Source organism: Gadus macrocephalus, chromosome 5, assembly GCF_031168955.1.
Source record: "Gadus macrocephalus chromosome 5, ASM3116895v1".
Classification (NCBI taxonomy): Eukaryota; Metazoa; Chordata; class Actinopteri; order Gadiformes; family Gadidae; genus Gadus; species Gadus macrocephalus.
The window spans coordinates 14212251-14225258 of record NC_082386.1 but is presented as its reverse complement, the minus strand read 5'-3'; the positions used below and the strand labels follow the sequence as shown (position 1 = coordinate 14225258).

General features: G+C 45.0%; 1 protein-coding gene across 9 annotated transcripts in view; it reads left to right on the top strand.

Moving 5' to 3' along the window:
• The first annotated feature begins 202 nt into the window (after positions 1-202).
• tnika (TRAF2 and NCK interacting kinase a) overlaps positions 203-13008 on the top strand; it is a 65011-nt gene continuing 52205 nt past the window's right edge. For 3 of the 9 annotated variants that reach the window (XM_060052592.1, XM_060052594.1, XM_060052591.1), the window contains exons 1-2: positions 210-718; positions 10655-10720. In XM_060052592.1, the coding sequence (XP_059908575.1) occupies positions 662-718; positions 10655-10720 (123 nt within the window). In that variant the 5' untranslated portion in view covers positions 210-661. Of the gene's footprint in view, positions 719-10654; positions 10721-13008 lie in introns of all 9 variants that reach the window. The other 6 variants (XM_060052598.1, XM_060052600.1, XM_060052597.1 and 3 more) reach the window with 3 other exon arrangements.

Below are 13008 nucleotides of genomic sequence, written 5' to 3'. Positions count from 1 at the left end.
CGAAGAAACCAATGCCAGAGGCTTACAAATTACCAGCCGTTGCCTAACATGGCCGTATTGGTGACAAGAGTTCACCTGTCAAATTTAAACACATGTAACGAACGCTTCTGGGGGTTGTAGTCTTTATTCCGATTGGCTAGCTTGTGAGGCCCGCCCCCATCACTGAGGGCCCTTCCTCCAATAGGCGTTGCTTCCCCACCCCTCCACTTTACCCTCTACATTCGTGCTGCTGTAACTGTCACACAGCAGGCACTCCAGTGCGTAACTATCAAGTACTAGTGAGGAACCGTTACCGCCGTGTCAGAGCATCACACTTTGTTTTTTTTCTACTTGAACAACCATGGACCCTGGTGTGGGGATTGACTCGTCGGTTTTGTGCATCGTCCGCGTGGTTGCGCTTTAGCACCCCCTGTTCTGGTCCACGGTGAGAAACCTGACAAACAGGGCTTTGCCATCGGTCGATCACCCGGGAGAGAGTGCGGGGCGATCTAACCACAGGAGCCACACACCATCCGGCACAGCAGCGGCCGTGTGCGTGTTCGTGTGCGTGTGTGTGTTTGTGTGTGTGTGTGTGTGTGTGTGTGTGTGTGTGTGTGTGTGTGTGTGTGTGGTGTGTCGGGAAATTCAGGGGACTGACAAGTGCTGATACCCCCTCCCCAACATGGCGAGCGAGTCGCCGGCCCGGAGTCTAGACGAAATAGACCTGTCCGCTCTGAGGGTAAGCCGCTAACATTTTAATTTTGTGTTCTTTCTTAATCCAAACTAATCATCTAATACAGGCTATGTTGGCGCTGTGTGTGTTTGCGATTCTGCTGTTCTTTGCCCCTGACGACAGACATGCGCTCCAATACACTGGATTTCTCGCCAGCAAAGCTCATCGAAGGCATCCAAAAGCCGCTCCGATGTGTTCAATTCTAGATCTTCATAATAGTGATGTAGACAGACGGACAGACAGACATGATTTAATCTAGCCTGAAATAATACAAAACATTTCAGCTTGCCCATTTGTCATTGTAATGCCTTTTCCTCATACAAGACAGGAGTCATAGGAATCAAAGTAGTAATGGAGGGATATGGGGATTATAGCTGCTGTGATGTTTCGCTGACCTCAATAGTCTTGTTGTTTTTGTCAACGGCCTCGCCTATTATAGGCATAATAGCCGCGATGCAGACAGCGGTGGAATTTATCCCAATTCCTTCGCCCACACTGTCGATTCTCCTCATTCACATCCGAAAGCGAGACTGAGGTGTGTGTGCTTGTGTCTTTTGATGTAACGTGAAGCTACATCTCAGATGTAGGCTACACTCTTTCACAAACACCCACGTTTCATACCCAAATCCTACCCACTTTCTCAGTGGCAGATGGGTCTGTGTTATCGCCATCTCTTCTTCGGACGATGCCTTGAACCTGTGGTCCCTTACTAAGCCTGCCCCTTCTCAGACCCCAGCCTTTACATGCTAAATTCACTGACACAAACGGACATATATACTGTCTATGCAGGCAAAGTGTGTGTGTGTGTGTGTGTGTGTGTGTGTGTGTGTGTGTGTGTGTGTGTGTGTGTGTGTGTGTGTGTGTGTGTGTGTGTGTGTGTGTGTGTGTGTGTGTGTGTGTGTGTGTGTGTGGAAGTGATATCCAGATGTATTCTGGTAAAGGTTGTGGAGGCACACAGGAAAACGATCGCCATTGATGACCTGTATGCTGCTCTCAGAGCTAAGCGAGCACAACCATAACATCACACAGGCCCCTCTTGTGTCCCTGGGAAACGCGTGTGTTTTTCTTTCCTTTGTCCAGCTGTAATTTCTTATCTGGTCCTGCATCGTTTTCCTTGTAAGTACACCCGGTCGTTTTTCAACTTCAGGGTTTGTTTGTTAACGTGCTCTGAATAAATCAATTCAATAGCACGAAGGCAATACAATAAAAAAAAAAAAGGGTTTCTAATTCACATGTGAGTCCATGTCATGACTCCATGAGGTATTTTCCAAGGAATACATTTCCAGATAAGGGTGTTTCGTTAGAAATTGGGACTAAGTTATGGCGATGGCGATCACCATGTTCAGATGCCACCATAGATGATGTGGATTAAAACCTGTTCAGACACGTCCTGTTGTTCCTCTTGTTCCTATACAATTCAAAGATAAGTTTTCTCTGAATAAATTCGATGATAAGGTTCCTCTGAAAAAGATATTTTCTTAAATGATGTTTCATCTCTTAAGAACGTCCTTTTTTTATACTACAGACTCTTTTCTTGAGTAGTCTTCCTTTTGGCGCGTATGTGTCAGTTTTGGGCCGAGTGTAAATGCATCACTTGCAATCTCAAAAAAAGTGAAATCCTGAGAAATGATGAACAATATGTGTCATTAGCATAGCATCCAATGGGATAACACATTCTTAATAGAAGCAATAAAAAAAATCGGTACTTCCGATTAAAAGCAAGGCAGAACTTATGAATCATGACTTTCCAGGAAGAAAGATGACCCTCCTTAAGATACATTTAGTGTAGCAGTTCAACCTGCTAGATATCAACTAGGTGACTGAAACACTCCACCTAGGTGACTGTACTGGGCGCCTTGGACACCAGGACACCTTTTGTTGCATTTTGCTTCAGCCCAAGCCGGTGCTCTATGCTGCCATGTCAGATCTCCATGCTGGTGTGGGGTGATGCCTGGTTTAACCTGTTTGTCTGATCGTCCAATGCACCACAGGTGTACCCACTCTACCAGTTTTCTTAAGGCCAGTTTACCGGTTCAACCAGCACGTAGTTTAGAATAACCATGAAAAATCTTAAGTCAATGCTTAATTGCTTGTTTCTTCAATAGTGTCATCAATAAAATCACACCCTATAACGATCTATTCTGCACATAAAAGATGCTGGCCAGGTGTGTGTGTGTGTGTGTGTGTGTGTGTGTGTGTGTGTGTGTGTGTGTGTGTGTGTGTGTGTGTGTGTGTGTGTGTGTGTGTGTGTGTGTGTGTGTGTGTGTGTGTGTGTGTGTGTGTCGCTTGCTTAGAACCGACAAAGATGCAGTCTTGAAATAAACAGGGTCATAACGTATCCAAATTCCCAACCCCCAGTGTGACACACATACACGCGCACAGGCCGCAGCCTGACGGATAGTTAGTCTGCCACTAGACTGACTAGACAGGAAATGGGTCAGCTGGCTCTGACCGCACACACACTCACACAGACACGCAGACACACACAGACACAGATCACTTAAACATAAAAAGTGGGAGCTATAATTACCGGAGGTGTTGATATATGAATGGTTACCACCAGTTCTGTGGCCGTCACAAACAAGCATATATTCCAGGGCTTTTCTTTTCCTGACATTGACCCATGTCACAAACCCACCTGCAGCACCTGTGCTGTGCTTTAGTGTGTGGTAGAGGCCATAGTCACACAGAGAAAGCACACACACTTGCAGCGGTCACAGGTATCAGCCCCCATGTCTCAGCCAATCAGCTGAGGAAAGCAACAGATGGGGAACCAGCAGGAAGCGCGCACACACACACACACACACACACACACACACACACACACACACGTGTCACACAGTCAATATGTCAGGTGTGAGGTGCAGAGATGTAAGAGAGATCGGGGGAGGTTGAAGCCATGGTGGTAGAGGTACGGAATAATTATAAAAAGAGTGAGGTCATGCTTATTTCATATAGCATAGAAGGCAAGATCATCGTCAATTTCTCCCATAGAAGCAAGTAGTTAAAGAGACAGAAAGGCAGGCATAGCCACACACCAAGACAGTGAAGAGAAATAAATATATGAGATTATGACAGATATAATGGAGGGTAAAATACTACTAAGAAGAACATATGATGGGAGACTGCTGATTGGTTAAAAGAAAGGGGGGGATGTGACCAGCAGATAAACTAGTTTAATCCTCAGACACCCCCCTGGTCTCCTCCCCCCCATTGCCCCCATTTCTGCACTTCCTTCGCCCAGTAAACCCTGCATTCTTCGGCCCCTTTAGCATGGGCGTCATGGCAACAGGGCCAGCGAGCTGCCCCGGGACATACACAGTGCTAATTCATGAATGGGCGCTATACTGTATGACTGACATGTGGCCAAATGTCTGTCTCTCTCTCGCTCTCGCTCTCTCTCTCTCTCTCTGGAAGGTTCCTTACTTAGTGAAATTACCCCGAAGTATCTAACACTTTACAATTAGGGTACATCAACTAAACATTAATGTAATTACAAAGCATTAATTAACGCTTAATTGACAGTTAAATAATGGTCTACTTATCATTTACTTGTGGTGTTCATGTCAAAGACGGTTTTCATTTAAACATTAATTTAACCTTTATCCCAACCCTTAGGCTAATGCTATATAATAAGGCTATTAACTGCAATAAGTAATGTACCTTTTTTACTGTAAAGAGTTACTGAAGTGTCCTCAAGTGGCAGCCATAATAAAAGATGGTCAAATACTTTGATGTTAAGAGCAGGTGCTTCAATGCTTCCACTACAACAAGTTGTCATTCATGTCCACAATATGGTGCCCATATACATGGAGGCTTAACCATGGTTGGACCAAGAATGCACAAAATAACAACCGCCCATTCATTGGTATCCAGTCCTCCTAATCTTCATAAAATAGATGGAAGTCGAGGCCTGGAGGTTACACAGAGTTTAGCGACATTTATGGACATCGCTGCACAGGCTCTCACACACACACTCTCTTACACTTTCGTCCTTTGGCACTCTCTCCCAACCCACACACACGCACACACACGCATGCACGCAGGCAAGTTCCGACCTACTGTATTCAGAAGGATCAGGAGTATAAACAAGCGCATAGCAGGACCTTGCTGGCGGGAGTTCTAGGGGACTCGCCCCAGCAGGGCAGCGAGTCAACGGGTAAAGGGAACGACTTTATTCCCAACCGATTTCCGTTTTGTGGGGGAGGGTGATGGATATTGGGGAGGGTGAGATACATTTTTGCATGGGTGGATGGGAAGGAGGGATAACAGACTGAGAATGAGCTAATCTGAGTATACTGGAGGTTGACCAAGTCGTCCATTTAAAATGCTCAAATAATCAAATATCTAGTTTAATATGACTTGTGCCGTACAACCAATGCAATGCATGTTCAGTTCGTCATGCGTCATGTACTTTTGTTGTGGGTAAATGTCAACATCTTGCAACTGCAACAATGCTTCCAAACAGTTGCGGAGATAAAGGTTACTGAAATAACTCGTCAAAGGCAGGGAGACGGGGTTGAAGGAGCAGGGAATGGATGTGATGGTCTTAAAAAGGCCTATGAAACTGTGTGTTTGTGCTGCAAGGTCTGTTAGGTGGAGCGGTTGAAGTGGTTTCATGGCAGATGTGGAGGTGGAGGGCTACTGAGATCCCTCTAACATCGCCATTATCCTCTCCACCTCTTTAGGGCCCCTTGTTTGATAAGCACCCTGTATCTCTCTCTCTCGCCCTCTCTCCGTCTCCCTCCCTCTCTCTGTGTCTCTTTTTCCCTCGATCTCTCATCTCAGTGAACTCGGACCTCACCCTACCTTACTGGGATGCCTGGGGAATAAGGGGGCTTGTTGTGGGGTCACCGCACATGTATCCTCGTGGATTTATTCATCATCACGTCGTATATGTATTGGATGTTAAGGCAGAGAGAATAGATCGATTCTATTTTTGCTGGAGATTAATTTGCGATTATGTCATATTCCAACAGACGACCAGTTTTTGTAATAATTTATGCCAGTCATGGTTATATTTAATGAAGTGGGTTGAAGAGAAACAAATATAGCCTTGTCTGACAGAGTGGAAGGCCTATTCTGGGGCCAAAGAGAGACACTTTTAGAATGGCAACTTGGAGAAGTGGCTCAGGTTGTTTTCTTAGTAAAGTCTTTACAAGGACCACAAGCCTGAGATTCAGGCCGTGTCCATGCTATGCCTACTAAATGAAAAAAAACACATATTTTTTTAGTTTTGCACTTTGGCTCACAGTTCCACCACTGAAAATGGAACTTTTGGAAAATATCCCCCAATGTGGATGAATCAGGAAATGCTGGCATGAACTACTATGGGGAAATCGTTTCGCAGCTTTTTGGAAAATTGCTGGACAAATTGTTAGCATGGACAGACCCATTCCTCAAAAAGTTATTTTTAAACCTATCTGTCTCTGGACATGGCCCTGGCTTGTTTCTGTCGGGTTCCTACATCAGTTCAAAATGTACCATGCAAAATATCCCTCTCCAGTGGGCCAGCCAATCAATACACATCTCTCACACGCACATCTCCAACTTTGCTCTCGATCAATCTCTCTCCCGATGTCAGTCCTTCACCATGGGCCTCAATTTGAACATCTAACACGCGCCTCTTTTGGCCGCTTTATGAGGGCTGCGTGCATCCCGGGAGATATCCAAAATAATCAACACCCTTGCTCCTTTTGTGTTGCACTAGGATTAATGTCACGTCTCGTTTTCAAAACAACTCAATCTTACTTTTCCTGCTAATCCCTAGGCTTCCTGTTGACGTGTGCGTGTGTGTGTGTGTGTGTAAGGTCGTGGGTTGACACACGCGCGCACACACACATAAGATCGTGAGGTAGTGGGTTGGAAAAGGTCATAGGTTGCTGAATGGCATGGGTCATAGGTTCTTAATCTCAAACTACAGGACTAGCCCGGCCAGCCTTCCAAGTCCAGGTTTAAGTCCTTTCCTAAGCTCTTCAACCATGGCAAAAAAAATGATGAACGATAGACATGACAACCAGTCGAAGCATTTTTGATTTGACCATATACAGCATCATGTATCACACACACACGCGCGTGCGTACTTCCTCTATGTCACATGACTACCACCACCTGACCTCCCTTATGGTGAGTGAATCATGTTGTGTGTGAAGAAACCCTTACAGAAGAAGTATAAGCCAATACACATGTAGTCACAAAACCCCCAACACACACCCCAGCACACACACGCACACACATACAGGCTTCTACCTGCTCACACGTGCACACACATTTACACATAAACCACACACAACAAGGTCAGGCTAACCCACAACTATACAGATGCATACACAACTCCTCGCACACAGATGCATTCTCACACATTACCCAGACCACATTGAGACTCGTGCATACAAACAACCCCCCCATCCCCGCAAATGGTCCCTCACATTGGACCATATGCACATGCAGACGCATGACCTCCCCATCCCCCCCCCCCCCTCCCTCACACACACACAGACCCTCATATACATACTTGCACACATGCAAACATTCATGCATGTGGACATACACAGGGGCTGAGCTGGTTAAGAAGCTCTTGAGTGAGTGGCCTATAAAATATGAATGATCTTGTGGTATATTTTTACCATCCAGCCTGAGGACATGTATGAAATAGAGCAGCAGAGTGCTTTATTGCTGTCTCTTCCTCTCCTTCTCTCTCGCCCGCTCTCTGGCTCTGTCTCTTTCTCTGTGTCTCAATGCAACTCAAATGCAGTTCAAAGTGCCATTGGCTTTATGCGCATGGAAAACATACACACTTTGGATTGCCAAAGCAAGTGTGAAATAACATTGAAAACTACAAATGCACATACAATATATAGAATGATGAGTAAACGTTGCAACATGGCAATCAAATACAGCATAATCAAACCTATAAAATTATCTATAACATTGGGCTTCTGCTGTAAAATATATTTGCTCTGGGGTACTCCCGACGTCTCTGACGTCTATTCAACTTCCACAACAAGTCATGGTGTTAATGTTTGTTATCTCGGCCGGCTGGCAGACGGCAATGTTGGCGTTCATGCAAGCTATGTCCCTCCTTCTTCACGCGACTAGACGCTTGTGGTTCATGCGGTCAAACTTGCGCGAGTAAATATTGCTTCAATTTCCGTTTCCTGTTGCCAGTCTCGCTGCTGTGTTGGCTCATTGCTGGACTTCATCCAGCATATATGGAGGTTTTTCCTTTACTTGTAATGTTTTCAAAATCTTTCTGGAAGTGTGTGTCTCTAATGCATTGGTACAGTTGGCAGGTGAAAGTGCAGCTCAGTTTCCACCTCATTGTGTGTGTAGTGGGTGCACTGCAGTGGGTGTCTGTCTTCCCTTTGTAGCCAGGTCTGCATGTGGCTACTCTCTCGATGGCGAGTCGGTGCATAGTCAAGAATTTCCTTTTGTAAATGTTAGATCGTTCAAAGTGCTCAGGTATTCTGCCACTGTCTATTCTCTGTTTAGGGCCAAATAGCATTTTGCCCTAAACAGGACAGAATGTTTGATTTCTGGCTGCATGTGTTCTCCCTGTCTGTGTCTCTCTGTCTTATTTCACTGTCTTGCTCTCAGTCTCTTTCTCTCCCGGGCTCCTCCTCTCCTTCTCTCCCTCCTTTATCTCTCTCTTCTTGTCTCTTCCTCTCCTCTCCTTTTCACCTGTCTCACTCTCTTTCTGTCTGTCTCCGTCGTCCCTCTCTCCCTCCCTTATTCTCCTTAATGCTCTTCCTGCTCACTTGGGCCTGGGTAGGGAAGGTGTGTGTGTGTGTGTGTGTGTGTGTGTGTGTGTGTGTGTGTGTGTGTGTGTGTGTGTGTGTGTGTGTGTGTGTGTGTGTGTGTGTGTGTGTGTGTGTGTGTGTGTGTGTGTGTGTGTGTGTGCAGTCCTGTCAGTGGCTGGGGCTTTGTTATGTCAAAGAGAGAGGGAAAGGTTGGTAGGGACTCCTGATATGTATGCATTTGTGTGTTCTTAATAACTGGTGTATTTTATATTCAACTTGATTTGTGAAATAGAAATGCTCACACACACAGGCCGCAAATAAAAGGGAATATGAAGGAGAGAAATTGAGTAGTATGGATGTTACCAGCTGCAAGGTAGAAAGAACCTCAGCTCTGAGAATGCTGCTCTGTGCAGTCATATATTCTGCAGCCTAACACCTTTCTCTGACACGCACACACACACACGCACACGCACACGCACACAGAGCAATGAGCAGTATACGTGTACATATATGACATGATGTTCATATTTGTTTTCTATTTCAAAACGTGTAAGTGTGTTACTCTGTGCAATGCTGTGTGTCCTACTCTGAAAAGGAGAGGGGGGGAAAGAGTTGAATCACGACAGGAAAAGGAAGCAGAGTTAAAAAAAAAAAAGACTGAGCGCATTGCCTTCTTTTAAGGATACAGCAGACTGCATTGATGAGAGAGACAATCAAACGGGGGAACAGAGACGGAAAGAAAGAGCAAGAGAGAAGGACAGAGGGATAGAATGGAATAGGTATGGAGAGACAAGGATGGAGATATAGATGGAGCGAAATCAAGGGTGAAAGATTGAGATTATGAACAACAGTGCAGAGTGCAGAGAGAACAGTAATGAGAATGCAACTGAGACACAGAGAGAGAGAGTATAAGATAGACCATTCATCTTTTTGTGATTCCCAAGAAGTCATAAGGCGATGTTTCATTGAGAAGGGAATTGTTCCAGAGCTCAGACTTGATATTGTGTTCGCTGCGGCGAGTCCCGGTTTATGACCCAAAAATCCTCTTCAACTTGTTCCATGAAGCCGTCCAACCACAGTGGCTGTGGTTGTGACCTTTTAGACAATACAACATGAGCCTTCAGTTTCACCACAACACCACAGCAAAACGAACCAGGGCCGTTTTGCCCTGGTTCATGGTTGCTCCATCAAGTAAATGACTCACCACAAATAACTCCTCATGAGCACTAAGTCGTGATTCCAAACCGGTTCCGGGAGCTTTTCGTTTCTTGCACCTCCTTCTTTTGACAGTTTGATAATTAATTAGGTTTTATGACCTCAAATGTAGCCTGGCCTCCTTACCCCTATGCGTCTCCCGAGGTGCACAGAGTTCAACCTCAAATCTATTATTTAGGAAAAATAATATTTCTAAATGAAGAATCTTTATGACATGTAATGGCGAAGAGATTAAACTATCTGACCTACTAACTATCCGTTGACAGTGAACGTTCATATCATCACTATCGCAACGCGGCTGTCTGTTCGTCAGGTTTGACTGAGGACAGGGACGGGGTGAGGAATGGATGGCGAGGGAATTACCCACTGTACTGGAGAGAGAGAGAGAGAGAGAGAGAGAGAGAGAGAGTGATTTAGTTGAACAAGGAGCAAAGAGAAGAGAGCGGAGATTGGCAGCTTTTGTGGAGATTGCCCTTAGCAACACGACAGAAAGGAATGGAGAGGTGTTTGTGTGTGTTGAGGTCAGGTGGGGGGGGGGGGGGGGGGGGGGATTGCTGGACCCTGCTTAAAGCAAGTGATGTGTGAAGAGTTCTCTGCTGGCGATCGTAGCATCTGTTTACTCTGTTTTTTAGCAAGCCTGGCTAAAATTGTGTGCGCCACCAAATGAGTGGTGGCTGAGGTTCCGCTTCAAGGCCCCTGGCTCGTACTCTCTGTGTCATCAATCAATTATTTTCCCTTTAGGCTCCAGATATTTGTACAGCAATGCGGTTCAAATTTGAGATTAGATTGAACTGTGAATGAGAAAATAAAAGAACAAATGAAGAATGGATGCATTAAATAGAGATTTGTGAGCCAAAATTAGTATTTTGATTTGTTATTTTGACAATCAAATATTCCTGAATAAATTGCTGTACGTTATTAAAAGGGAAAAACAACTTGAAAGATTGTTGGCTGATATTTTGTGTTGTGTTTACCTGTCTCCCTCTAGGATCCGGCTGGCATCTTTGACCTAGTGGAGCTGGTCGGAACAGGCACATATGGACAGGTGTACAAGGTGAGTCTGACATAGTGATGACTTATAAAACAGTTCTCGCCCTGAGGCTAGCACCGATTGGCCAACTGTCACATTCCCTCAGAAACAAATCTGACAGTTTGTTATTCTGATACCACTGATTTAAATTCATGACATTAACGCCCTTATTATTAAGACAGGCTTTGGTTTGTTTATGTGCATGTCTGTTTGTGTGGGTCTATACACGTGTGTGTTTGTGTGTGATTTGGCGCTGCACATAGCTTATGGTTTCATTACCCTTCAACACGCGGTGGCTCAGTCGCTGGTGTGTGTGTGTGTGTGTGTGTGTGTGTGTGTGTGTGTGTGTGTGTGTGTGTGTGTGTGTGTGTGTGTGTGTGTGTGTGTGTGTGTGTGTGTGTGTGTGTGTGTGTGTGTGTGTGTGTGTGTGTGTGTGTATTTAATGGGTCTCTAGTACTCGCCTTATCTGTTGATGGTCACACAAGAAGTAGAATAGTTTGGGTTAGTTTATAGTTTGCAAAATGCGTGGTTGAAGCGCTCAAATACAATGTGAGCATCACTTAATGTCAGCATCTGCTTTCTAATTGACAGAAAAATAAGGCTACTATTGGCTTTATATACTATAATGAACACTAATATTATAGAACGTAATATAATACATCAATGAAATGAAACAGTGGCCTCCGTTCTGTCTTATAACGGAAGGTATTCACATCAGATCATGACAATACATGCATCCATAAACAAACTGTAAAAGCGTGAGACTGATGAACATTTAAAATACATGCGAACGATGCGTTTCAGCATATAGAACAAATGCGGCGCCATTCAATTCAGCAGAACAGCGAAAATGCACTCCTGAGTACCGACGGAGAGAATCATTTTCACCAGCGTGACTGCTCTGCAATGACAGCTGCTGTTGACGCAGAAGCCAGGCATTTAACTTTTTCCTGACATTGTGTATCCTTCTAGGCTAAAATATGCTCTGCTCCAAAAAGAAAACGATTGGGTAGTGCCACTACCATTACACAAAGGAGTGACCAAACAAACAATAAGGCAAAACATAACAAATTAAAGAAAGAAGACAAAATAGATGTGGTATCCTTCATTTAGGACCCCACTCCTCCAATGCAATATCCCTCTGTTACACACACACAATTTTCCCGACAAGATGACCCGACTTTTAAAGATGATGCAGACTAAACCTCTTTCTATCTCAGATTTGAATCATCATAGGACCGAGGTCACCCCTAGTGGAGATGCTGTGATTTTAACTTGCTCTCTTAAAGTCCAGATATCTGGTGTGTGTGTGTGTGTGTGTGTGTGTGTGTGTGTGTGTGTGTGTGTGTGTGTGTGTGTGTGTGTGTGTGTGTGTGTGTGTGTGTGTGTGTGTGTGTGTGTGTGTGTGTGTGTGTGTGTGCCAGTGGAGGCTTCTCCAGTGAGGAGAGGGAGGAAGATCCTCCTTAACATTGTTGAGAATAAAAAAATGTAGATTGTCCAGACTACTTTAAGGAATTAATGCCCTTAAATAGGACTACTTTAATGCCTTTGTATGTAATGTTCGTTTCCCTGGGTAAAGGGACATTAGCACCCCCTATCGCCTTTTGACAATTACTTCAGGGAGGACGTTCCTCCCTCAGCCTCCATTGACTCCCATTCATTTCCCCGAAAGTGTTGGCGGCCGGTGAATAACATGGGGTTCAATGGGAGAGAGGAGGTAAGTCCTCCTCTGAGTGGGTGTGACTAGCTAAGGGCTCTGGATCCCGCCTACGTCTATTCACGAATAGGCTGGAGCCCTGGTTGCGCTACGAACCAATAAGCAGGAGTCCTGGCTGTGGAGCAGCCAGGAGGGTGGGGTTATCCCCTCAAGTCTATGCTACGAGAACCAACGAACCCGCTCAGTCGAATGCCTCGTTTCCACCGAGCGGTGCGCTACTGTTCGTTGCTGTACAGTGCGGCTCTGTTTGCTTATATTCACGTTTCCGTAGCCCGCGGCCGCGCTGCGGAGCCCGCGACGAGGGTTGACTTGATCTATAAATGAAGTCCCTCAATCTTAATTGGTTTAACACCATGACCAACATTCTGAAACATATATATTATAACATATTAACATCCACGTTTGCCTCAAACAATCTTAGTCTTAAAGCCTGTGAAATAATAATAATAATAACAATAATGGTAGACCGGATTTGACTAATGGCTTTGCATCCTTTCCTTCTGCCCTTGTAGTCCAAGACATGCTGCCCACCAGCTTTCAAAGTACAATGCTGCCACTGGTGGATTTGTATCAATTCACATTATCACATCCTGCT